Source organism: Delphinapterus leucas, chromosome 6 (assembly GCF_059928025.1).
Source record: "Delphinapterus leucas isolate spDelLeu-1000000601 "Yukka" chromosome 6, BTC_Dleu_Yukka2, whole genome shotgun sequence".
NCBI lineage: Eukaryota > Metazoa > Chordata > Mammalia > Artiodactyla > Monodontidae > Delphinapterus > Delphinapterus leucas.
Genome location: NC_143134.1, coordinates 69,883,901 through 69,906,814, shown reverse-complemented (window position 1 = coordinate 69,906,814; position 22,914 = coordinate 69,883,901). Strand labels below are relative to the sequence as shown.

The window sequence follows — 22,914 nt, the reverse complement described above, 5'->3', positions numbered from 1 at the left end:
GTGAGCGGGGGCTGCTCTTCGTTGTGGTGTGTGGGCTTCTCATTGCAGCGGCTTCTCTTGCTGCAGAGCATGGGCTCTAGATGCACGGGCTTCAGTAGTTGTGGCACATGGGCTCAGTAGTTGTGGCTCGTGGGCTCTAGAGTGCAGGCTCAGTAGATGTGGCACACGGGCTTAGTTGCTTCGCGGCATGTGGGACCAGGACCAGGACCAGGGCTTGAACCCGTGTCCCCTGCATTGGCAGGCGGATTCTTAACCACTGCGCCACCAGGGAAGCCCAGAGCTGCTTTTCTTTTGGTGACTAAACATAGTTCTTCCTCTAATGTTAAATTTCTTTATTGGTAAATTGTGCCAGAAGACATTGGCCAAAGATTATTAGCATCAAAAATACTGTGTTCACTTATTCATACTCCCTGAATCATCTATTTTATTTGGTTCTTCCTCTAATATGTAAACCTAGTAAGAAATTTTTTAGATGATGTGAATATTTGAAAGAATAAATAAAGATAACAAAGAGTTTCCACTAAAGCTGTTCAATAATTTTAGCCATTTCCATTTGTTACTATTAAATTAAAATAGCTACTATTAATGGAAGTAAGTGCCATAAAGTACTTGCCTTCTCTAGGTACCTTGTTTGGGGAGTGTGGTACATGGGGAATTTCATTTCCCGGGCCTAGAAGCAGCTGATGGCCAGCATGATGATTTCAGAACATCACTGGTAAACCCCACATCAGCACAGTCTGAGAGTGTGCTGTTGGGAGACTAGGGTGCCTGTTAGGATATCTCCTCTGTGCCCTGCCATGGCTTTGGCAGTTCAGATGGCTCAGGGAGAGGTTTAATTTATTACTGTTTATTAAATTACACTCACAGTTTATTATTGTTACAGGGGCTTGACAGTAATGAGTCAGCTTTTGGAGTGAAGTATGTGGACTCTTAGGAATGGCATTTTGAACTCTCTTGGATGCCCTTGCCAGACTTTCCCCTTGGGACTTACTGCCTTCGTTGCCTTTGTGACACTAAGTTTTTTTTTCCTGCTGACTTTCTTTTCTCCGGTGTAAGGAACCACCTTATATTATCAGCCTGGCCTCTTGTATGGTGGGTCTGTGGAACATGACTGCAGCATCCTTCGCGGCATTGGGTATTATCTGGAAAGTCTTCTCTGCCTGGCTCCATTTATGAAGCACCCGCTGAGAATAGTTCTGCGAGGAGTGACCAATGACCAGGTGGACCCTTCGGTGAGTAATGAGGCCATACCAAGATGTGAGTTTTATTTGTCTCTTGTCACAACCCAACATTTGAGAAACCAGTTCCTGATAACACACAGGTGTATTGTAGAGAGTGTTTTGTTATTTACCTAGAAATTTAGAGGTTGATCACTCCAGGAGGGAGATGAGCCAAGACTCATAATCACCACATTCAGTCACCATGGTTAATGTTCGTCAAGGTGCCTTTCGTTGTCACGTCTAAGAACCTTCAGAACAGATGCTTGCCGTCTCATCGTGGTTGACATGAAATATGACTCTGTTGGCTGAAGTGCATGAGATTGGAATTTTCAAAAGGTCGTATGATGGTTGAGGTTGGAAGGCAGCAGACCAACATTTTAGGCCGAGAATAACATCTCCTTGGCATTGCTGCAGCATGATCTGGACTCAGGCTTCAGCCATACACTTTAGGACTTCCTTCTCCTGAGAAGAGTCTGCAGGCATAGAAAAAGGGCACAAGGGCAGGGAAGGTATATATGAGCGTTGCTAGTTTTGGGGCACCAGCACACTTCTTATTAAGCGTGCTAATTTTCCTGCCTGTGTAGGGAGGATAGCTTAATATACAGATAGAGTAGTCATTGTGGCTACCACAGCTGTCTTAATGCCAGTCTGGGATGGGTTTGTTTTGTATGTGTGTGTGGGAGGGTGAAGCAGAAGGTGAGGGAGATTAACTGATTAGAGCAGGCCTGCCTTAGGCCTCTCGTAGTGGGGCAACGATCCCTCCCTTCGGCTGCTCTGCTGTTCAGAGAAGCTGTCTTCAAGCTGAGGGCCATGACGTGAAGTTCCCACTGAGGACGCTTATCTTCACCTCTGCAGACATTGGACCAAGACCACTGAAGGGGTGGCTTCTGAGGCAGAACGTAAAGTGTGTGGCTTCCCTAATCAGGGAAGTCCAATTAGGTGGTGCAGTTAGCCCCAAAGTGGGGACTGCTGGTATTTACCAGGGCACTGACTAGGGTATAAACACAGTTAATATGTTCTTAGGCATTAAGAGAATTATTCCCCAATTCTTGAATTCAGGTGCATAAACTCTTCTCAGGATCCTGAGTACAGTGCAAGATCTGAAATTCTTAGCTGTATAGGAATGTTGCATAAACTGTTTAGAATTTTAAAGTAATTTCAAATGATTGCTTTTTTCCAGAAGATTCTAGGAAATGGGTCCTTCAGTTAAAAGTATGAGAGGAGATCTCTACCATTTCCAATTGGGATGGGAAGGGGAAGGTGCCTTGAATGCTGGGAAAAGGCCCTGAAGCAGACAGGAGACGCTGGCACTGTGTGTCCCAGTTTTGTTCTCTTTCTGTAATTGCCAGTGATCTTAAAAGCTTTTATCACTGGCAGTATTAAAATTTACATATTAACAGTGACAAAGATTAATTGATGAATTCCCTAGAAAGGGTACTTAATTCTTTTTTTTGCAGAGTATTAAAAACCTTTTTTTGTTTGTTTGTTTTCACATGCCACAGGACTTTCTGCTTTTGCTAGCTGCATGACTAAAATGACCTTCGTTAGTACCTGGCTCCAGCCCAGGATAAAATAAATACATCTAATCCCGGATAAAGAGTAACTTCTTCAACCTGTGGCTTCTTCATTTTGAACTTTCTCTTTAATGTGTGGTTTCCCCATCAGTTTATGTCCACATCTACTGTCTGCACACAAGGATGAATACGATGAGTTCTGCCCGTAGGGAACGTGGTCTCATGGGGTGGACAGCTGTGAACACAGCTAGGGAGGCTACAAGGCTGAATACCTCTGGGCTCTGGTAGAAGCACAAGCAAAGTGCTGAGGGCTAGGGAGGGCTTTCTGGAGGAAGGGAAGCCCCAGAGTCAGTCATGGTTTTAGGAAGGTAACTATGGAGGTTCAGAGAAGGATGAATTGCAGAGGTGTCAACTGATTTGAACATTATGCAGAGGGGAGTGGAAGGGTAGGGACAGATATGAAGGGCAGTGTGGAGGGAGGGACTTCATAACTATATAACTAATTGGAGATGGGATAGGAGGAAGGGATCATAAATAACTCCATGATTTCTGTCCTGGTTGACTTGAAGGATAGTGATCAGAAAGAGGAAAATTGTGGTGGGGTGATGGATGGTGTGTTTGATTTTAGTCCTGTTTCCTGAGATATTGGTGGGACATCCCTAGGGGATGTCCAGTTGAAAGTTGGAAATTATTGTCTGGAGCCTCAGAGATAGGTCATCAGGATCTTACCTACTGACATTTCATTCCCTAGGAGACCGAGATTGACCAGTGCCGAGACTGAACACTGGCGGCTTTTTGGCTCAGTTAATCTGACAGGTGTTTTTCCTTTGGCCTGTACAGTGTGCTGGTAGTGGTGGTGGTGTGTGTATCTGAATTGGTTGTTCATGTTTGAAACCCCAGAGTTTACATGGTAGTAGGTTGGTGTGGCAGCGCTGGATGGCTATTTCTCCACGACAGCCATCTGTTGGAGCTGAGGAGCACCTGCCCTCTTTGGATGAGGCATGAGATCTTCAGCTGCATACAGGTCTTAGCTGACCTCATCATTCATTTAACTTCCCTTTTTGGCCTCTGTGGGCAGTAGAATTTTGGCCCCATGGTTCCAGGGACTGAGAATAATAAAGAAGATGAATGAGTGTGTAAGGTGTCAGTTGGGGGAAGAGGAGCTGCAGACAGTGACTGTGGAGATAGAAGTATTTGGAGAAGCCAAGCAGGAGTTGAATTCTGAGAAGCCAGGGATGATCCAAGAGTCAATCTTTGCAGGATTTGAGTTGGAATTGGGCAGGGAGATTCAGCAGTGAGAAGTTTTATTGACCTTTGAGAGAGCAGTGCCATTGGAATGCAAGGGCAGGCACAGGTTCAGAATGAGTAGGAAATAGAACCATGGAAGGTTAGGAGATTCTTCCAGAAGTTAGATAGGATGATTCCTTAAGAGCTGAGGTTGGGAATTTTTAAACGAACAAAACTTGGACTTGTTTGTAGGCTGAGGCGAAGGTGTAATGGAGAAGGAAAGAGTTGAAATAAAAAGGGTAGGGGGGGCTTCCCTGGTGGCGCAGTGGTTGAGAGTCCGCCTGCCGATGCAGGGGACACGGGTTCGTGCCCCGGTCCGGGAAGATCCCACGTGCCGCGGAGCTGCTGGGCCTGTGAGCCATGGCCGCTGAGCCTGCGCGTCCGGAGCCTGTGCTCTGCAATGGGAGAGGCCGCAACAGTGAGAGGCCCGCGTACCGCAAAAAAAAAAAAAAAAAAGGGTAGGGGGATTTAATAAGGGTAGCTCTGCAGACATCCAACAAGGATGAGAGTTGAAAGCGGCAGCAATGGGATGTGCCGTATAAAGGGGTAGGGACATTTTTCCTTGGAGTCAAAAAGATAGGAAATGGGGAGAAATTTTGAGAAGAAAACTTCTAGGAGGTCTCCTTTGAATTTCAGTGATTTGATATTAGAGCCCCCAGTAGATATTTACTGGTGCCAACAGCTGGCCATTTGGTGTGTGAAGAGTCCATTCTTTTTTAGTACTGTCCTGAAAGGGTAAAGAAGTCTACTGTGTGCTGGGCACTGTTCTAGGTATACTTAAGTCTGTATCCATATTTATTTGATTTGTGAGAGGAGGTGGGTGTTCTTATCACTGTTTCAGACAAGGGAACTGAAGAGCAGGTTGCTCCCCTTTTTCTGTTTGGTGCGGCCTGATCATATTTCTACCTGTTGATTGACTGACTGGACTGTAAGGGTGACACCTTTGCCCTGAGCTTCTACTTGGGTCAGACTTCTGCCTTTCCTCTCTGAGCACAGAGTCACAGCCCAGTTTCCGTTAAGCAAAACCTACAGACCACCCTCGCCCTGCTAGAACCAGTGTGTGGAGCCAGGGGAGGCTATGGAACTTGTCCAGTCCAGCCCCTCTTTATACAGCAGGAAGCCGAGGCCTTGGGGAGGTAATGTCCAGGTCTCAGAGCTGGTAAGAGGCAGAGTGGGGCTTCAGCCCACAACTGCTTTTCCAGCCATTGTCACACCAAACCGAGTTGCCTGCCTTCCATGTCAGATGGAGAGTGACTTAGGAGACAGGACCACATCTGGAGTTACACTTGGGCTCCTGGCTGACCCTCAGAGTCAATTTGACCTCATCCTTTATGGCTCCAGGTGTAAGTAGGATGACCTGAAGGGATATTCTGTTCTCTTGCGCTTCTCTTCCCCAAGAGAGCTGGAGGCTGCCTAGTTCCAGGAGTCATGTGGGCAAGAGTGTCCTGCATTCTTGCAGCCCTCACATTTTCCAGAATCTGGCTTGGCCTTCTCCCCAACTGCCCTTAACACTAGCCTAGACTGATTCATCTTGGTTCTGGCAATCCCAAATGCATATTTTAAGTTTGTGGGTGTGTGTAGCTTTAATATTTAATTGAAATGAGCTCAGCTCATCTTTAATGAATTTTCCCAGTAACTACTTCTGCCCCACCTCATCCATGCTGAACATGTTCCTAGGCTTCATAGGTCATTGCTACCTCTGGTTAATTTTCTGATATGAGAATATTTAGCTGGGGCGCATTCTCTGCTGTAAAGACTTGCTGGAGTATCGTTCTATTGACCCTTAGCACGTTAGAGTTGGTAGCAACTCGGAGACAGGCAGGCTGAGCTCCTTACCTTAGAGACAAGGAAATTTAGACAGTTGAGATTTTCTTGTTTGAGGCCACGCAGCTAACTGGAGACAGAGCCTGGGCCAGGATCAGGGCTTTTCCCTGCAGCCTCTGCTTGGGCCGCTTGTGCCCTCAGCGCCTCCTGCTATAGAGTCAGCCCCCGCAGGGCCGAGAAACATCTCTTGTTCCATTGGGAACAAGCAAGGGATTGCTGTTCTTTCGCAAGTTTCCATTGATTTGAATGTCACCTTATCCTCTATGAGCAATCCACAAATGAACAAGAAGGGGTTTTGATTGAGGAGGAGATAACAGTTACACTTGGCACTGTCTTGTCATCAACTGTGGATGCTGTCATTGCACTTTGGGGTTTGTGTTGCTTCGTGCAGTTTGAGGCTGTCCTTCCCCCGAGGCCCTCACTGCTTTGTAGAATCACCACCTTTAAATGCCTTTGTGGTGGGTGTCAGCAGGATTCTTAGGTAGGACTCTTAGGTTGAATAGTTCATTTGATTTGCTTTAGTCTCGAGTGCCACCAGCTCTAAACATTAAACAGTCATGTTGGAAAAAGAATACTAAAACAGGTGATTTTCTTGCATAGTGTTTATACTTACTAAGACTGAGCACAGATCTCTGTTTTCTGTATGAGCCCAGCAGTTTCTTGGTGCTTTTTGCCTGATGCACGTGATGCTCATGATGACTCATAAGGTAGGTGTATGATATTGTAAATGTGGAAAAGGGGCCCACAAGAGCCAGTGGCTTATAAAGTCACAGTCTATACTCGGGAGCAGAGCCGGCCCACACCCTCAGTTGTAAGCCAGCCTCTTTTCTCTTTACTAGACTGCTTCATCTACCTGGAGGCTAAGCCTTCACCTGCTTCGCGGGCTCTTTCTTCTTTCCATCTCTCAAGGTTTAACTAAGCTTTTTTTTTTCTGAAATAATTCTACAGGTTGATGTTCTTAAGGCAACAGCGCTCCCTCTATTGAAACAGTTTGGGATTGATGGTGAATCGTTTGAGTTAAAGGTAAGAATGTACAATTGTTAGTGGTATATACCAGTGTGAAAGATTTTCTTACCAACTCATTGGAAGAGCTATATGCCTCACGTGTGTGTGGCACATTTGCAGTCGCCATTTATTAGAAGACCCACAGGATTCATGAACCAAACATTGCAGACTTTGAGCTGAAAGGGCCCCTTTAGTAATGACAGGAGTAGCCAGCAGTTATACTGCACTTACTTCGTGGTAGGCGATGTTGTAAGTATTCTACATGTATTAATTCCTTGGCTCATAACAACTCAGCTAATAAGTAGTAGAGCCAGGATTCTGACCATGCTGCCTCTCTGATCTAGATCATTTATCTTAATTTGTGTCCGGAGCCTCCCAACGTGAATGTCCCTGAGAATTTTTAGTACGTTACTTTCAAAACTTAGTCGAAGTAATTTAAGCATCTGTTTGTTTGCTATTTAAGGGAATTACATCAATCCAATGTGATAACACTGGATATCTTAAGCTGTTTAGCATCTCTATTTTTTAAAATGATGTTTTTAAACAAGGAAAATGACTTCATTTTTACTTAATAATGTAGAGTTTTGATAGATCAGTTAATTCCAGAGAAGGAGAAAAGGGTTCCTGATGGTTAAGAAGTGGGACAAGCTGATGAACTAGGCCAGTCCCTCATTTTAAGGTTGAACAAACAGGTTCTGGTGGTGAAGTGACCTGTCTGGCTTTGACTGGACCATGCAGGCTCTGTGTCCACTGCTCTTTCCGACATACCACACAGTCTCCTTGCTTAACACATGTCCCTGTGGAGCTAACATCAGGTGCTGTTCATCTTGAAGGGATTGACAAGTTGTGTATGAAAGAGCTTGCTGCTTTCTAATGGTGGTTTTCATTCTTGGTGTAAACCAGCCAGGTTGGGTGTCATCCACTCTACTGAACCCTCACCTCTTCTTTCTCACTTGGTGCAGATTGTGCGACGGGGAATGCTCCCTGGAGGAGGAGGCGAAGTGTTTTTCTCATGTCCTGTAAGGAAGGTCCTGAAGCCCATTCAGCTCACAGATCCAGGAAAGATCAAACGTATCAGAGGAATGGCGTATCCTTTGCATTTGCTTCAGATTTCTTATTTTTTTCTTGCCTCCCTAAGATAAGAATAACGCATAACGATTTACTTCTTCCCAGGGTTATTTACATTTTAGACAACAATCTTGGAAAAGTCTTAATAATTAATTTATAATTATTGGCTGAGATAGGATATTTTATTACCTGCCTCACCATAACTAGATTGACTGATTGATTCATTTATTTTTTCAGTTAACACTTAAGCAAACAGCTCCACTGTAGGTGACATTATCCTGAGGGCTTCGATTTGGGGGCCACCAATGCATCGCAGTTCCTCCCTCAGAAGAGCTCATCGTCTGGTGAAGGAAACAAATATACAAACACATAATTCTGCTATAATGTGTAAAGTGATATAGATGATGTGCAGTGGGTTGGGGGAGCTAAGAGTAAAGAGTAGCAAATTTGTCTGGAAGATGTGGAAGGAATGAATAATAATGAATAACATCTGCCATTTATTAAGTGCTTGCTCTTTGTGCACTATGATAATTTATATACTTAATTTATTTTTTAAAAACCACTTTATTGAGGTGTGATTGACATACAAAAAGCTGTATTTATTTAATGTGTACAACACGATGAATTTGGAGATACGTATATACCTGTGAAACCATCAACATGATCAGTGCCATAAACATATCTATCACCTCCAAAAGTTTCTTTTCACCGTCTTTATTATTTTACATTTTTAAAATTTTAATTGTTTTGTGATAAGAACACTTAACATAAGATCTACCCTTCTAGCAAATTTTTAAGTATAGAATACAGGCATTACAGTGTACAGTAGGTCTCTAGGACTTATTTAGGTTCCTCATATAAATGGGATCATGTAGTATTTGTTCTTCTTTGTCTGGTTTATTTCATTTAGCATAATGTCCTCCAGGTTCACCCATGTTGTCACAAAGGACAGCATTTCCTTTTTTAAGACTGAATAATATTCCATTGCATGCAAATATCACATTTTCTTTATCCATTTGTTTGTCAATGGACATGTAGGTTGCTTTCATGCCTTGGCTATTGTGAATAATGCTGAAAAGAGTATTGAAATGTGTGTATATTTCTTTGAGATCCTGATTTCAATTCCTTTTGATATACATCCAGAAGTGGGATTGCTGGATCAAATGGTTAGTTCTATTTTTAATTTCTCAAGGAATCGCCATACTGTTTTCCATAGTGGCTACACTAACCTATATTCCCACTAACAGTATACAAGGATTCCCTTTTCTCACCAATACCTGTTATTTATTTATTTATTTTTTGATAATAGCCATCCTAATGGGGTGAGGTGATATCTCAGTATGGTTTTGATTTGTAGTTCCCTGGTGATTAGTGATTGTTGAGTACCTTTCCATGTTCCTGTTGGGCATTTGTATGTCTTTTTGGGAGAAATGTCTGTTCAGGTCTTTTGCCCATTTTTAAATTGGGTTGTCTGTTTATTTTGCTACTAAGTTGTATGAGTGTCTTATATTTGGGTATTAATCATATATATGAATTTCAGACATTTTCTCTCATTACATAGGTTGCCTTTTCACTTTGTTGTTTCTTTTGCCTGTGTTTTGGTATTCAAGAAATCATTGCCAAAGCTAAAAATCTTCCCCACTATGTTTTCTTCTAGTTTTACAGTTTCAAGTCTTATGTTTGTCTTTAGTCCATTTTGAGTCCATCTTTGTATGTGGTGTAAGATGAGTCCAGTTTCATTCTTTTGCATGTAGGTATCCAGTTTTCCCTACACTGTTTATTGAAGAGAATATCCTTTCCCCATTGTGTATTCTTGGCATCCTAGTTGAAGATCAGGTGGCCAGATATGCATAGGTTTATTTCTGGGCCCTCTGTTCTGTTCTATTGGTCTATATGTCTGTTTTTATGCCAATGACATGCTGTTTTGATTTTTGTAGCTTTGTAACATATTTTGAAATCAGGACCTGTGATGCCTCCAGCTTTATTCTTCTTGCTCAAAATTGCTTTGGCTATTTGGATTCCTTTTTGGTTCCTTGTAAATTTTAGGATTTTTTTTTTCTATTTTTATTAAAAAGAACATTGGGATTTTGATAGGGATTGCATTGAATCTGCAGATTGCTTTGGAAAATATGGACATTTTAACAATAATTCTTCCAACCCATGAACATGGACTGTCTTTCCATTTAAAGAGTCTTTTAAAATGTCTTTCATCAGTGTTTTATAGTTTTCAGTGTATAAGTCTTTAGCTTCCTTGGTGAAGTTTATTCCTAAGTGTTTAAGTTTTTTTTAATGCTATTGTAAATAGGATTGTTTCCTTGATTTTCTTTGCAGGTAGTTTGTTGTTAGTGTGTAGAAATGCAAATGATTTTTGTATGTTGATTTTGTATCCTGCAACTTTATTGAATTCATTTATTAGTTTTAATAATTTTTCTTTTTTTTTTTTGATCCATTCTTTAGGGTTTCTACATATAAGATCATGTCATCTGCAAACAGATAATTTTACTTTTTCCTTTCCAGTTCGGATGCCTTTTCTTTCTTTTTCTTGCCGAATTACTCTGGCTAGGACTTCTAGTACTATGTTGAATAGGAGTGGCAAGAGTGGGAATCCTTGCTTTGTTCTAAATCTTATAGGAAAAACTTTCAGTTTTTCACCATTAAAGATGATGTTAGCTTTGGGCTTTTCATATATGGTCTTTATTGTGTTGAGGTAAGTTTCTTCCATGCTTAATTTGTTGAGAGTTTTTTTTTTTTTTGCGGTATGCAGGCCTCTCACTGCTGTGGCCTCTCCCGTTGCGGAGCACAGGCTCCAGACGTGCAGGCCCAGCAGCCATGGCTCACGGGCCCAGCTGCTCTGCAGCATGTGGGATCCTCCTGGACCGGGACACGAACCTGCGTCCCCTGCATCGGCAGGCGGACCCTCAACCACTGCGCCACCAGGGAAGCCCCTGTTGAGAGTTTTTGTCATGAAAGAATGTTAAATTTTGTCAAATGCTTTTTCTGCAACTATTGAGACAATGATGTAATTCTTATCCTTCATTCTGTTAATGTGGTGTATCACATTGATTGATTTGCATTTGTTGAACCATTCTTGCATCCCAGGGATAAGTGCCAGTCCATCATGGTGTATGATCCTTTTAATGTGCTGTTGAATTCAGTTTGCTAATATTTGTTGAGGTTTTTTGCATGCATGTTCATCAGAGATGTTGGCCTATAGTTTTCTTTTCTTGTATTGTCTTTGTCTGGCTTTGGTGATGCTGGTCTTGCAAAATGAGTTTGGAAGTTTTTCCTGTTTGATTTTTTAGAAGTTGAAGGATTGATGTTAATTCTTCTTTAAATGTTTGGCAGAATTCACCAGTGGATTCATCTGCTGAAGCCATCTGGTACTGGGCTTTTCTTTGTTGGGAAGTTTTGGTTACTGATTTAGTCTCCTTACATGTAATTGGTCTGTTCAAGCTCTGTGTTCTTGATTCAGACTTGATAGGTATTAGGTTTATTCATTTCTTCTAGGTTGTCCAATTTGTTGGCATATAATCATTCATAATAGTCCCTTGTGATCTTTTTCAATTTCTGTGGCATCAGTTGTAATGTTTCCTTTCATTTCTGATTTTACTTATTTAAGTCTTCTCTTAGTCTAGCTAAAGGTTTGTCAATTTTGTTTATCTTTTCAAAAAATCAGCTGTTTTGTTGATTTTTTTCCTATTGTTTTTCTATTTTATTTATATCTACTCTGATCTTCTGCTAACTTTGAATGTGGTTTCTTCTTTTTCTAGTGTAAAGTTAGGCTGTTTATTTGAGATCTTTCTTCTTTTGTAGAAAGAATGTAAGCTCTTATCACTGTAAAATTCCTTCTTAGTATTCCTTTTGTTGCATTTCATAAATTTTGGTTTGTTCTGTTTTCATTTGTCTCAAGATATGCTCTAATTTCCCTTTTTGATTTCTTTGACCCAATATTTGTTCAGAAGCATGTTTCTAATTTTCATGTATTTGAATTTTCCCATTTTCTTGCTGTTATTGATATCTAGTTTCATTCCATTGTGGTTGGAAAAGATACTTGGGGTGATTTCATCCTTCTTAAGTTTGTTGAGACTTTGTTCTGTGACCTACCATGTGATCCTGGAGAATGTTCCACGTGTGCTTGAGAAGAATGTGTATTCTGCTACTGGTGGCTGGATGTTCTGTATATGTCTGTTGGTTCTCTTTGGTTTATAGTGTTCAAGTCTGCTGTTTCCTTACTGATTTTCTTTCTGGTTGTTCTATCCATTATTGAAAGTGGGGTACTGAAGTCTCTTATTATTGCATTGCTGTCTATTTCTCCATTCAGATTTGTGGATGTTTGCTTTATATATTTAGGTGGTCTGATGTTGAGTGCATGTATTTATATAACTGTTATATCTTCTGGTTCAATTGAGCCTTTTACTGTTATATAATAACCTTTGTCTCTAGTGACTTTGAAGTCTTTTTTGGCTTAAAGTCTATTTTGTTTGATATAAGTATAGTCACCCCTGCTCTTCTTTGGTTACCATTTGCATGGAATATCTTTTTCTGTGCCTTCACTTTCAGCCTATTTATGTCCTTATATCAAAAGTGAGTCTCTTGTGGACAGCATGTAGTTGGATCTTGTTTTATCCATTCAGCCACTCTATGTCTTTTGATTGTGGAGTTTAATACATTTATATTTTATATACTTTATTCTTAAGCCTCAAAGTGAGTTTGAATTCTCTTACATCCTGTTTTGTAGATGGGGAAACTGAGGCTTCAAAAGGAATTTGCTCCCACGTCATACTGCTAGTAATGGTAGAGCTGGGATTTGAACCCTGTCTCTGTTAAAAGCCCAGGCTTTTAACCTCTGCTTTTTCCTATAGAGAGGACAGGGCATTTGGACTGAGCCTTGAAGAATAAAGGCTTGTAAAATGGGGCAAAGAAGGCAGAGTTCTTCAGGCAGAAATGTGGGCCTGTGTGGAGGGAGCAGTGCACAGTGGTTCTGGGGAGTGGCAGGCAACGTGGTGTGGCCTGAATGCAGGTCAGTCAGGGGTGTTTGGTAGTAGAAGATGGGACAAAAAGTTGGGGCAGGAGCCTGTAAAGGTGGGAGGCTGTGCCGAGGAGTCGACCTTCATTCAGAGTCAGTAATCTTATTTTGGAGAGAGAATTTTCACATCAAGCAGATAACTGGTGGTACCGAAAGAACTTTTGGCTATTTTTGGCTCGTTGTAGAAATTTTGTTAGGTGCAAGTAAAAAAAACAAACAAAAAACCATCTAATCACCTGATGGCAATCACTTAGAGGCAAAGATAGTGGGGAATTATCATGCCCTAAAGAGAGCCGGTGAGGGTAGGGGCTGGGGGACAGGTGAGGGCTGCTAGTTTATGGAGGTCCTAGAGGCAGGATGGATAGGATGCAGCGATCACCTGGGTCTGTGCTAGAGGAACAGGGAATCCTTGAGTGTGACTTTGATGTTTCTCACTTATGCACCTGAATAGAAATATTTTGTTCAGATAGAAGCTACAAATGTTTGGAGTGGGGTGTGGCCGTGTGGGTGGTGGTGAAGATAAGTTTAGTTTTATTCATGTTGGGTTTGGTGGTCCCAGGTAGGTAAGTGGATAAGTCTAGAAAGGACTTATTAGAAGTTAGGAATGTAGAACTGTAACTGAGGGGCCAGGAGAGCTAGAAATGAAAGATTTGGAGTCAGGTACCATGTAGAAGGCAGGGAGGAGGGTGGAACCATGAGAAGTCACTAAGACTTGAAAGCAAAAGCAAAGTAAGTGCCCCCAGGAAGGAAGACTAGGGAAAATCAGAGAGTTGAGAGGAGAATAAGGAAATCAAATAACTATATTTCATTTAAAAAAATACATAAAAATAAAAAAAAATTTTTAAACTACAATGAGGTACCATCTCTCACTAATCAGACTGGTAAAAAACTAAAGTTTGACATCATATTCTGTTGAAAGGCTGGTGGGAAGGTGAGACAGTATAACCCCTATGGTTAAGAATTTGACAATATCTAGTAAAATTCCCAGAAATCAAGGAAGCTGTCAAAGGCTACTAGAGTCATGTCAACTAGACACAGAAGCCAACTTGAAGAGGCTCCTACTAGCCAAAGGTGGGACAATCCAACCACCAATAGGAACAATTACAGTCGATCGAAACACATTAAATAAGTTTACATCCACAAATAAATTATGATACTTAAAAAAAATAAACCTTTATTCATCACACTTGGAAATCAACTCTTTCTTTTGAAAATTGGTAGAGACAAGCATTTATTCTGCTTTTCCTGTACAAACTGATGAAGGGAAGTTGGTGAGGGAAAGTCTGTGTTTAGCAGGGATGTTAACTTTTTGTTTACGAATAAATTGCAAATCGTTTTTTTCCTAAAAAGAGGTAAAAAAGAAAATGTAGCTTCTTGGAAGCCCACCCAGGTCAGCGCCTTAGAAGGGCTCAGAGGAGTCAGCATTAGGATTGGGGGGCAAGCTGAGGGACTCACAGCAGGCTGCCACTGATACCCCTGGGAGCTCTTTCCAGAGGGTGGTAGAGGCAGAGGCCAGATAACCAGTTCTCGGTTGCAGGGTGATGGAGGGAAATGGTGAAGAGCAGAGGCCACTCTTTCAAGAACTTTGACAAGAAAGAGAATAGAAGGAAAGATAAGGTGGTGACTTGAGGAAGAGACTTGAGAAGATTCCCTTCCTTTTTAACAAAAAGGTTGGTGATGATTTGAGTATTTTTGTAGCTTGGGTAAAGTAGATTTATATATGGGAGAGGGAGACTGATAAAGCAAGGTAACAAGGTGATTAAAGCACAGGTACTAGAGTCACACAAATGTGGATTCTAACTGGCTTTGCCACTCACTGGTGGAGATGTTTGGCCCCAAGCCTTGCTTGACACATTTATCATTGGGCCCGCTTACGACTACTGTATGGGGCTGTAAAGAAGGTTAAATGAGGTAATAGATGTATGATACAAGACACTGGGGTGATATATAAGTAAGTGTTTCATAAGTTGTGGCTGCTGTTATTTTTATTATTGTTTGAGAGGGGATGGGTTGAAAATGGCAGGTATATGGTAAGGATGGAGCAGTCTGACGATGATTGGAAGCCAGTGGGAGGAGTTTTCAATTTTACTGAGTTAGGGTGGGTTCTAGGATAAGGGGATCAGCACGGGTATGATAAGGGAATGTAACAGGGGTGGTAAAGATGTGCTGTCACAGTGGCATAGGGGCCACTATTGGGGGTGGGGTGCCCATAGTAACTAAAGATAAGAAAAAGGCTGTGGGACTTCAATAAGGGCTCAGCTGAAGCGAAATGTTATCATGGTGCCAGCTGCATGGCCGTGGGTCCAGCAGCAGTTGGCAGCCTAGAAGGAGAAGTAGAGGAGGCAAGAGGGCCATTTTCATCCAGGGCTGGGTGTGGATTGACAGGGTGAGTGGGTTATGCAGAAGGACGGGTTAGAGGGCGTATTGGTGAGCGTGGCATTGGAGTGACAGCCAGTGCGTTCTTTACTGAGTAATGCAGCAGGGGCTCGCCAGCCTGGAGAAAGCACCTGGTCATGGGTTTGGAATCCTTAGCAGGTTTAATGGAAGTAGATATGTGTGCTGTGTAGAAGAACAAGAAATTATGTTTAGGGAACTGTGTTTTGGGGTTTCAGATATTAAGAGTGGTAGAATTCTAGGTACCAACAAGATCTGGGTGAGGGCAAGTGTTAGAGGTGGGGTGGGGTGGGGGCTGGATGGGGTTGGGTGTGGCTTTCCTGGTGGGAATTTGACATAGTGGGGTGGACCAGGTTGTATGCTTCTTGGGGTGATAGGGGCTTAAAGTCAAGTTTTGTATTTCTCAGGAGGTTTTGGGGTGGTCCTTCTTGGAGGAAAAGAAGTATGGAGTGGACTAACTTTTCAGAGGCCTTGAGTAGATTGAACAGTGAGTGGTGAGGGCACGGTATGGGGGCATGGCATAGCCACAGGGCAGAGAGAGCCATTGAGGAGATAAAAGATCAAACTTGGGGTGCTACCTGAAGTTCTTTGTAGGCATCATCAAGAACAGAGGAATTTATAACAAAGCTTCTTCCATGGATTATGGTCAAGACCTGTGTATATGAGGAGAGAATGGGGGAGAAATGGCTCCTGTCCTGGGGAGCCCCCAGGTTGATGGATACTTCCATTGATGACCCAAGGTGATGTTCAACTCTCAAGTTCTCCGATTCAGAGGAGGTAGAAACAGGTTATAGAGAGATGGAAATGTGATGTGAGTAGGTGGGGTTTTTTTTTTTTTTTTTAATATGCCTGTTCTGCTTGACCCATGTCAGTTACTTATAGCTCAACCTCATTCTAATTAACATTGTATTTCACTATGTAAAGAATTCCAAATTAAACCCTGTTGATAGCCATTGGGGGGTCTTCTGTTTTTCACTGTTGCCAAAAATGCTGCGGTTAATGGGTTAATAGCCTTGTAAACGGAGTTCCTACACACTCTCGGGACTATTTCAGTTTGTTTTTTCTCTTTTGAGATTTGTTTCCTCAGTGCTATGTCGTGGCAGTGAACTCTGCTTGGAATCCATTCTCTCTAGTTTGGAAATGTGATTTCCAGCATGTGTTCTGTTTGTTTACCACAGTCCTGTGGTAACAACATGGGTTTCACAGAGGCAGTTACAGTGGGATCCCACCTGTACTCGCTATACTGGGTGCAGAAGCCTTGTGAGAGTTTTGAAGCCTTTGATGAAGACGGCGGGAAACGGGGTTGTACAGTGTCTTACATAAAAGCCGAAAGAGCTGTTGTGCCCCGGGCACCTGGGGTGCAACATTGTTCCTCCCCGGCTTCTCTCTCGTGTTCTTCGAGCCTTCCCTGCGTAGACTCTGAGCCGGAAGGATGCCAGTGAGGTCCCAAGCCCCTCACCTTCCTTGAGGCTGGGGGTAGGACACCTGAACGCTGCCCGATACAGCCCCGACTCTAGAGCCTTCCTCTGAACTCCCCAGGAGAGTTGACACAGCGCCCTTGCCCAGATCCCTGTCTACAAACCAAACGTTCCAGCCACTGGTCTGCAAAGCTGCCTATTTCTTGAACACCTCAAAGGAATGTGAGTTTGAATTGAGATCACCTTCTTGGCCAACTTTGGAGCCTGGGAAAAAAAAGCTGCCTTTGGGAAGAGCTTTAGCTGGTTTCGTGGTTTGTTACTTGCAAGGCTGGTTAATGGTTGGGCTGAGCTTGGAGGTTGTATTCCCCATAGGAGGGCTCGAGCTGGGAGAACTAGCCCCGCTCTCTGGTGTGTGTTTGTGGTTTTAACTGGGCTCCCCGATGCCCCCTTCCAACCCCCACCCCGACCCCGCAGCCCACCCACCGCAACAGAGTGCATCTCTCTGACTGATTGGCCAGGGATTGGGAGGGAGCTGGTGGTGTTCCTGCCAGCAGCTGTGACTGGACAGTGCGATTGCCTTTTATTTACTGCCACCCACTCTCATTCTCCCCCTGCCTGAGAGAGAAAGGAACACTGTGTTTTAGTTTTGTGATGCTGTCCCAGTAGCTCATGACTGGGTACATAAGAGTTAAGTGAAGAAGCTGGCAGAAGAGGGGCGTGAGGTAGAATTTGTTGGACAATCTGGTTTCCTTTCTCTAACTATAGGGAAGGTACTTAGAGAATCAGTCTCTTTCTTTGTACACACAAACACACACACACACACACACACACACACACACACACACACACACACACACACACACACACACACACACACACACCCCTTAGCTTTCTCCGACTTATAACACCAGGGAGGGTGAAGGGCAGGAGTTCCATGTGGGCTGTAGCCATGAGCTTGTGTTTCTTGGATATGAGTTCTCAGCGGGGTACTCATAAATGGCCTTCAGGACATTCACCACCCCCCAAAATTGTCTGCAAAATTATGTGTTCACGTGTTTCTTGAGAGAGGGTTCATAGCTTTCATTAGATTCTCAGAGAGGTCTCTTACTACTGAGAGGAAAGAACCTCTGCTTTGGGATTTGAATCTTGGACTACCAGTAGGAAAAGCAATAGTTGACATCCACTGGGCTCCGACCACACACCAGGCACCGCTGAGCACTTTACGTGCATTACTTCATTTGAGCCTCCAGATCCTGTGAGGAGAGTATTATGATTATCCTTTTCTTACTGATGAAGAGGTAGAGGCACCAAGAATAGCACATTAGTCCCAGAATGATGCAGTTTGCTGGAGCTGACACTTAACACGGATAATCTGATTCTAGAACCCTTAGCCAATCATGGTAGGGCTTCCACGCCAAGCCAGATAGCTCCATAATGACTCTGGGATGCAGCCGGCTTTAAAGTCCCTTTCCTTCTTTACTCCACTGCCTGAATTCTAGTATATGCTTCCACTGGCCCTCATTAGCCCTGTTGTTAGCCACCTGGTTTCCACATCCTTGGAAGGGTGGGGGAAGAAGGTTGTCTCTGGGAATTCGGATCTGTTTAATTTTGAATCTTAGTTCCGTGACCCAGCTGTTCTAAGTGTGAGCCCTGGAACCAGGAATATGTGGCCCTTGCCTCAGGGTTACCATGAGCATAAAATAAGATGATCATGTACCTGAAAGAACTTTGGAAGACATGAATGCTGTGGGCTTTTGTGTCAGGATAACGACATCTGTATTTTCCCACACAGAGTGGGCAGCTTCAGACCTCAGAAGGATAGCACCCTCCTGGTCCAAAGGGTATGAGACCTGGGACTGTTTGTCTAAGCTGCCTGTGGTCAAAAGTACATTCTGGACAGAAGAGGTGGTGATGTAACTGGGTCTGTGTGTGTATTGAAAAATCCCTCTTTGCTCTTTCCTCATTTCGGGTTTGTGCTTTGAGTCAAGTCAAATATTTATCGAGCATTTCTGAGTACAAAAGTAGTGTATTAGAGACTTGAGGGATACAGAAGTAGAGCCCCTTTCCTTATGGAGTGTGCGGTCTCATCAAAGAGCAAGGACAGCATGAGTGTATACGAAGGGAGACGTGTGGTAAGTTCAAGTGCAGGCCACAGTTGGTGCTGCCTGGAGGATTTCAGGAGAGGGGGGAACTCTGGGTTGAAGAATGAAGGCAGGCAGATCAGGCCGAAGGATTTGAACGCTTTGGTTGGTGGAGCTGGGGGTGGTGGTGTCGGTTTGGGGATGAACACCGAGCAGACTAGGGCGTCCAATCTCAAGATCTGGGAGGGCCCAGAGTTACTGGGAGATTCTCCTTAGCATGAGGAAGCTGGATCTTTTGTGGATGTTCAGGATGGGTCAGAAAGGGGAGCCAGATGCCAGTCAAATTCTTTGCTCAGCCTCTGAGCATATTGTTTCTGCAGCTCAAATGAAAATTAAATGCGTTATTGACAGGAATTTTCGAACAGTTGGGCGAGGCTGGGCAGACTACACACCTTGTTTTCCTTGTTAGACTTGCTGCATGGGGTTTGGATCAGAGTAGTGGGAAGATCACATGTTGTTACTTCTCTGTTTTTGGTAGCCCCTCGTCCCACATACGCAGCTGCCCCTTGACCGTACAGTGAACATCGGAAGTGCTTAGTACATACTTACTTTTTATTTGGTAGGTGGAATTGGGGAGAGCCAGTCTCTGTAACAAAGTCTAATTTTAGGTAATAGTTTCCACTTTCTCAAGCACCAACCTTTTCATTTGAGTTGCTAATATCTTTCTCCTTTCCTTTCTGAGGGTGCCCTGTTGTAAAAGTGCTAATTACTAATATTCTGACCACAGGGTAGCAGTTGTGAGGAGCCTGTATCATCCATAAATAGAATCATCAACACTTAAATAACTGAAAGTAGGCTCTTAAGTTAAACACAAAAACCTGTTTATACCTTTATAAACAGCCCCACTATGCTCTTTCACTAATGTTTTTCTGCCTTTCCTGTCAGCCTACCAGGGGGTGGATTGGGTCACACAGGGGCCCAGGTCAGTCCCAGTGTGGTGTCTGTTCTGGCCTTAGGTTCCTAAGAGAAAGACTCAGTGGTTACAGCAGTGGGGATGGTCAGAGAATACTTCAGAGGGAGCCTGGCTCATGCCCTACAGGGGGGCACTTGCCTTTACTTGTTCCAAAATTGAGGTGAACCATTTCTAGGGGAGGAGGGATGGGTAGGCAGTCTAGAGCAGGGTTGACAGCTTTTATTTTATACTTTCCAAGTGTCTATATTGTTTAGATGTTTTTCACCGAGGGCTTTTTATAACAATACAAAAAATTATATAATAATACAATAATAATAAATAAAAAGAATAATGTAAAAATTAAGTTATGGTACTACAAAGTTAAGTAATACAGGTGGAGAATAGAATGGATTAGAAGTCCCAGTTTGTTATGACAGTTCCACAAATATTCGCTAGCTTCATGACTGACTTTGTTGTGGAGTCCAAGCAGAATGACACCCTTAACTCCAGGTTGCAGGTATTCGGTACGCGTATCACCTCAGATGGCAAACAGGATTGTGGATTCTGCAAGGAGCATCCTCAACAAGTTTATACCCGATATCTATATTTACACAGACCACATGAAAGGAGTCAACGCTGGGAGGTAAGTGTCTGTGCGTTTTTGGAGCCTAGTCCCCTAGCCACCCTAGCCTTTGTCATACTCCTGGTCTGATTGAAGCTAAAGTTGCCAGCTCTGAGGTTGGGCAGCCAGAGGAAGAATGATTCACAGTTTTTTTCCTTCCAACTTACCGCCATTGTCAGCAACAGGCATCTTTTGAGCACCTATCACATGGAAAGCGTCACGGTGCCCAGTGCTGGGTGATGAGGGGTTGAGACGCCAGCCTAGGGGAATTAAAGCCCAGCTATTAATAAACAGTGCCGCAAGCTTTAAATCCCATCTGTCCTCTGTTCCCACAAAAAATTAAAGTAAACAAGTTCTTCTATCCTGTGTGAATAACAGTTTAGGGGAAAAAATCCTTTGTTGGTTTAAGTGCCAGTCGGCTTCTCTCTCCATCAAGGGGAAAAACACCCCTAGAGCCAAAGAAAGTTGTTATTGCAGATTTGAGTTTGGTTTAGTTAGAGCCTTTGCAGAAGACCTTACTTTAGAAAATAAAAAGTTAATGATGATCTGTGTAATGAAAATATCTGTTTTAGGCTTTGGTTGTATATTTAGAAACCAGCGAGTTAGGGAAGCAATTAAAACCTAATTTTTTATTATGAAAATGTTAAGTATACAGAAAAGTTGAAAGGATAATACAGCGAACACTTGTATATTCCTACTACTTGTAGTTAACAATGAATATTTTGCCAAATTTGCTTTCCTTGTGCGTGGGTTTTCTTTGTTTTTGCCTAACCATTTCAACGTGAATGACAGTATCTTTACACTTTGAATTTGAAGTTTTCAGGTTGTGTCTTCTAAAAATAAGAACATCAGAGACTGACTGTTGTGGGATAAAAAATCAGTTTTTTCCTAAGTTGTACCACAGCTCATCCTTTTTCATAGCTCTTCTGTCTGAGCTTTCTTTAACTTCAGGAAAAGAAGGAAAAAGAGGGTAAAGGAGGGGTGAGTGTGTTATGGGATCTCAGACCTTCATGAAGCCCAAGGGAAAGATGCAGGTGACTCTTCAGAAATGCAGCGGTGGCTCATAGTCCAGAGCAACAGAGGTGGTGATGTCAGAGGTTGGAGTTGGGAAAGGGTTTGTGTGCAGAGCTGGCCCTTTTTCTGGGAGTTGGAAACGTCAGTGTTGGTCCCAAACCTTTGGTGTATTGCTCAAATACCATCAGTGTTTTCCTCATTCATAATGTGGGAGTGATAACAACTGCATCCCTAGGTTACTGTAAAGATGAAAAGGTCACCTATGTAAGTCACCAATGCAATGCCTGGCACATAGTAGGTGCAGCAGAAATGGTAGCTGCTAATGCCGTTATTTCCTTTCTCTTCTCTTCTTGGCCACAGGCCTGGAACTATGTGTCAGCTGTTTTCTGGGGAGGGGATTACGAGGGATGGGGGAGGATAGGTAGCGGTAGCAGCTGTCTGAATGGCCTGACTCGATAGTGCCTTGTCGTCCGGCCTCTCACTCTACACAGAAGCAGAGCAGACCTGAAGGCCATGCTGCCTCCAGCTAGAGTGTGGCTTTTTATAATGCCATCGACTCAGTGGACCCTAGTGCTGGTCAAGACCCATACTTGCTAATAATGAGTAGGAAGCTCACACGTGGATGGAGATGTGGGCATAATGTAGCCTTGTGGGTTATCAACTCCAAGCTCCACTTTAAAATTTACCTCTAAAACCAGTGCATGATGTTAAGTTTGTGTTCCGTTTTCTAAATCTCAAGCTACAGTTGACAAACGGTGATCTTCCTTCTCCATTATGAAATTATAAAGTCATGGGTAGGTATTCTCTTCTAATTCAGTGAAGTATCCACGTAAGTTAGGCTTATTGAAGTCTGGGAGTGAGAGTTATGTGTGGCCGTGGCCTGGAACCTTGGTGGCCAGCGATTTTTGGTGGGCTGTGCCAGCTCTTTGTCCGGTGCACATTTGTCCAGTGTGGTCCCATTTTGATTCTCACAGTCATAACTTTTTGAAAAATATAGTCCCTCGCCAGTTGGAAAGTTTTGGAGGCTGTCATTTGCAAACTGTACCAGTGTGCATCTTCAGTGAGGTCACTGGTGATCAACTACATTGTCAGCATAACTTGAAATAGGCCTGATAATACACATACCCCAAATTGGGGGGCGAGGTGGGGATTGGCGTAGAGTACATAGAGCTTAGTATGTTATTGTGTTGTTTTCTGTAAAACAAATACAACATCAAATGGAACGGTCTTGATTAAATATGAAGTTCATTGCAATAAGTACACACGCCTCAAACATTTCACATGGATGGAAAAGTTTTAGAAGTTCTTAGGAAATGCATGTAAGTGGGTTAGAGCAGTGATGGTGGCTTATCTCCCTGCATTTTCTCCTCTTTATTTTGGCATGCCGCTGCCTCTACTGATGAGCCGGGTGCCCAGTCCCTCCTCCTGGTCAAGTGACTCATCAGCAACTTGAGATTGTGCTTTAAATGTCCCATGATGCTGCTGGGTG

At 43.1% G+C, this 22,914-nt stretch overlaps 1 protein-coding gene across 1 annotated transcript in view; it reads left to right on the top strand.

The window, feature by feature from the left end:
• RCL1 (RNA terminal phosphate cyclase like 1) overlaps positions 1-22,914 on the top strand; it is a 57,004-nt gene that overhangs the window by 16,370 nt on the left and 17,720 nt on the right. The window contains exons 3-6 of the mRNA XM_022573635.2: positions 1,057-1,232; positions 6,794-6,868; positions 7,813-7,937; positions 20,307-20,432. Of these exons, the coding sequence (XP_022429343.1) occupies positions 1,057-1,232; positions 6,794-6,868; positions 7,813-7,937; positions 20,307-20,432 (502 nt within the window). The remainder of the gene's footprint in view (positions 1-1,056; positions 1,233-6,793; positions 6,869-7,812; positions 7,938-20,306; positions 20,433-22,914) is intronic.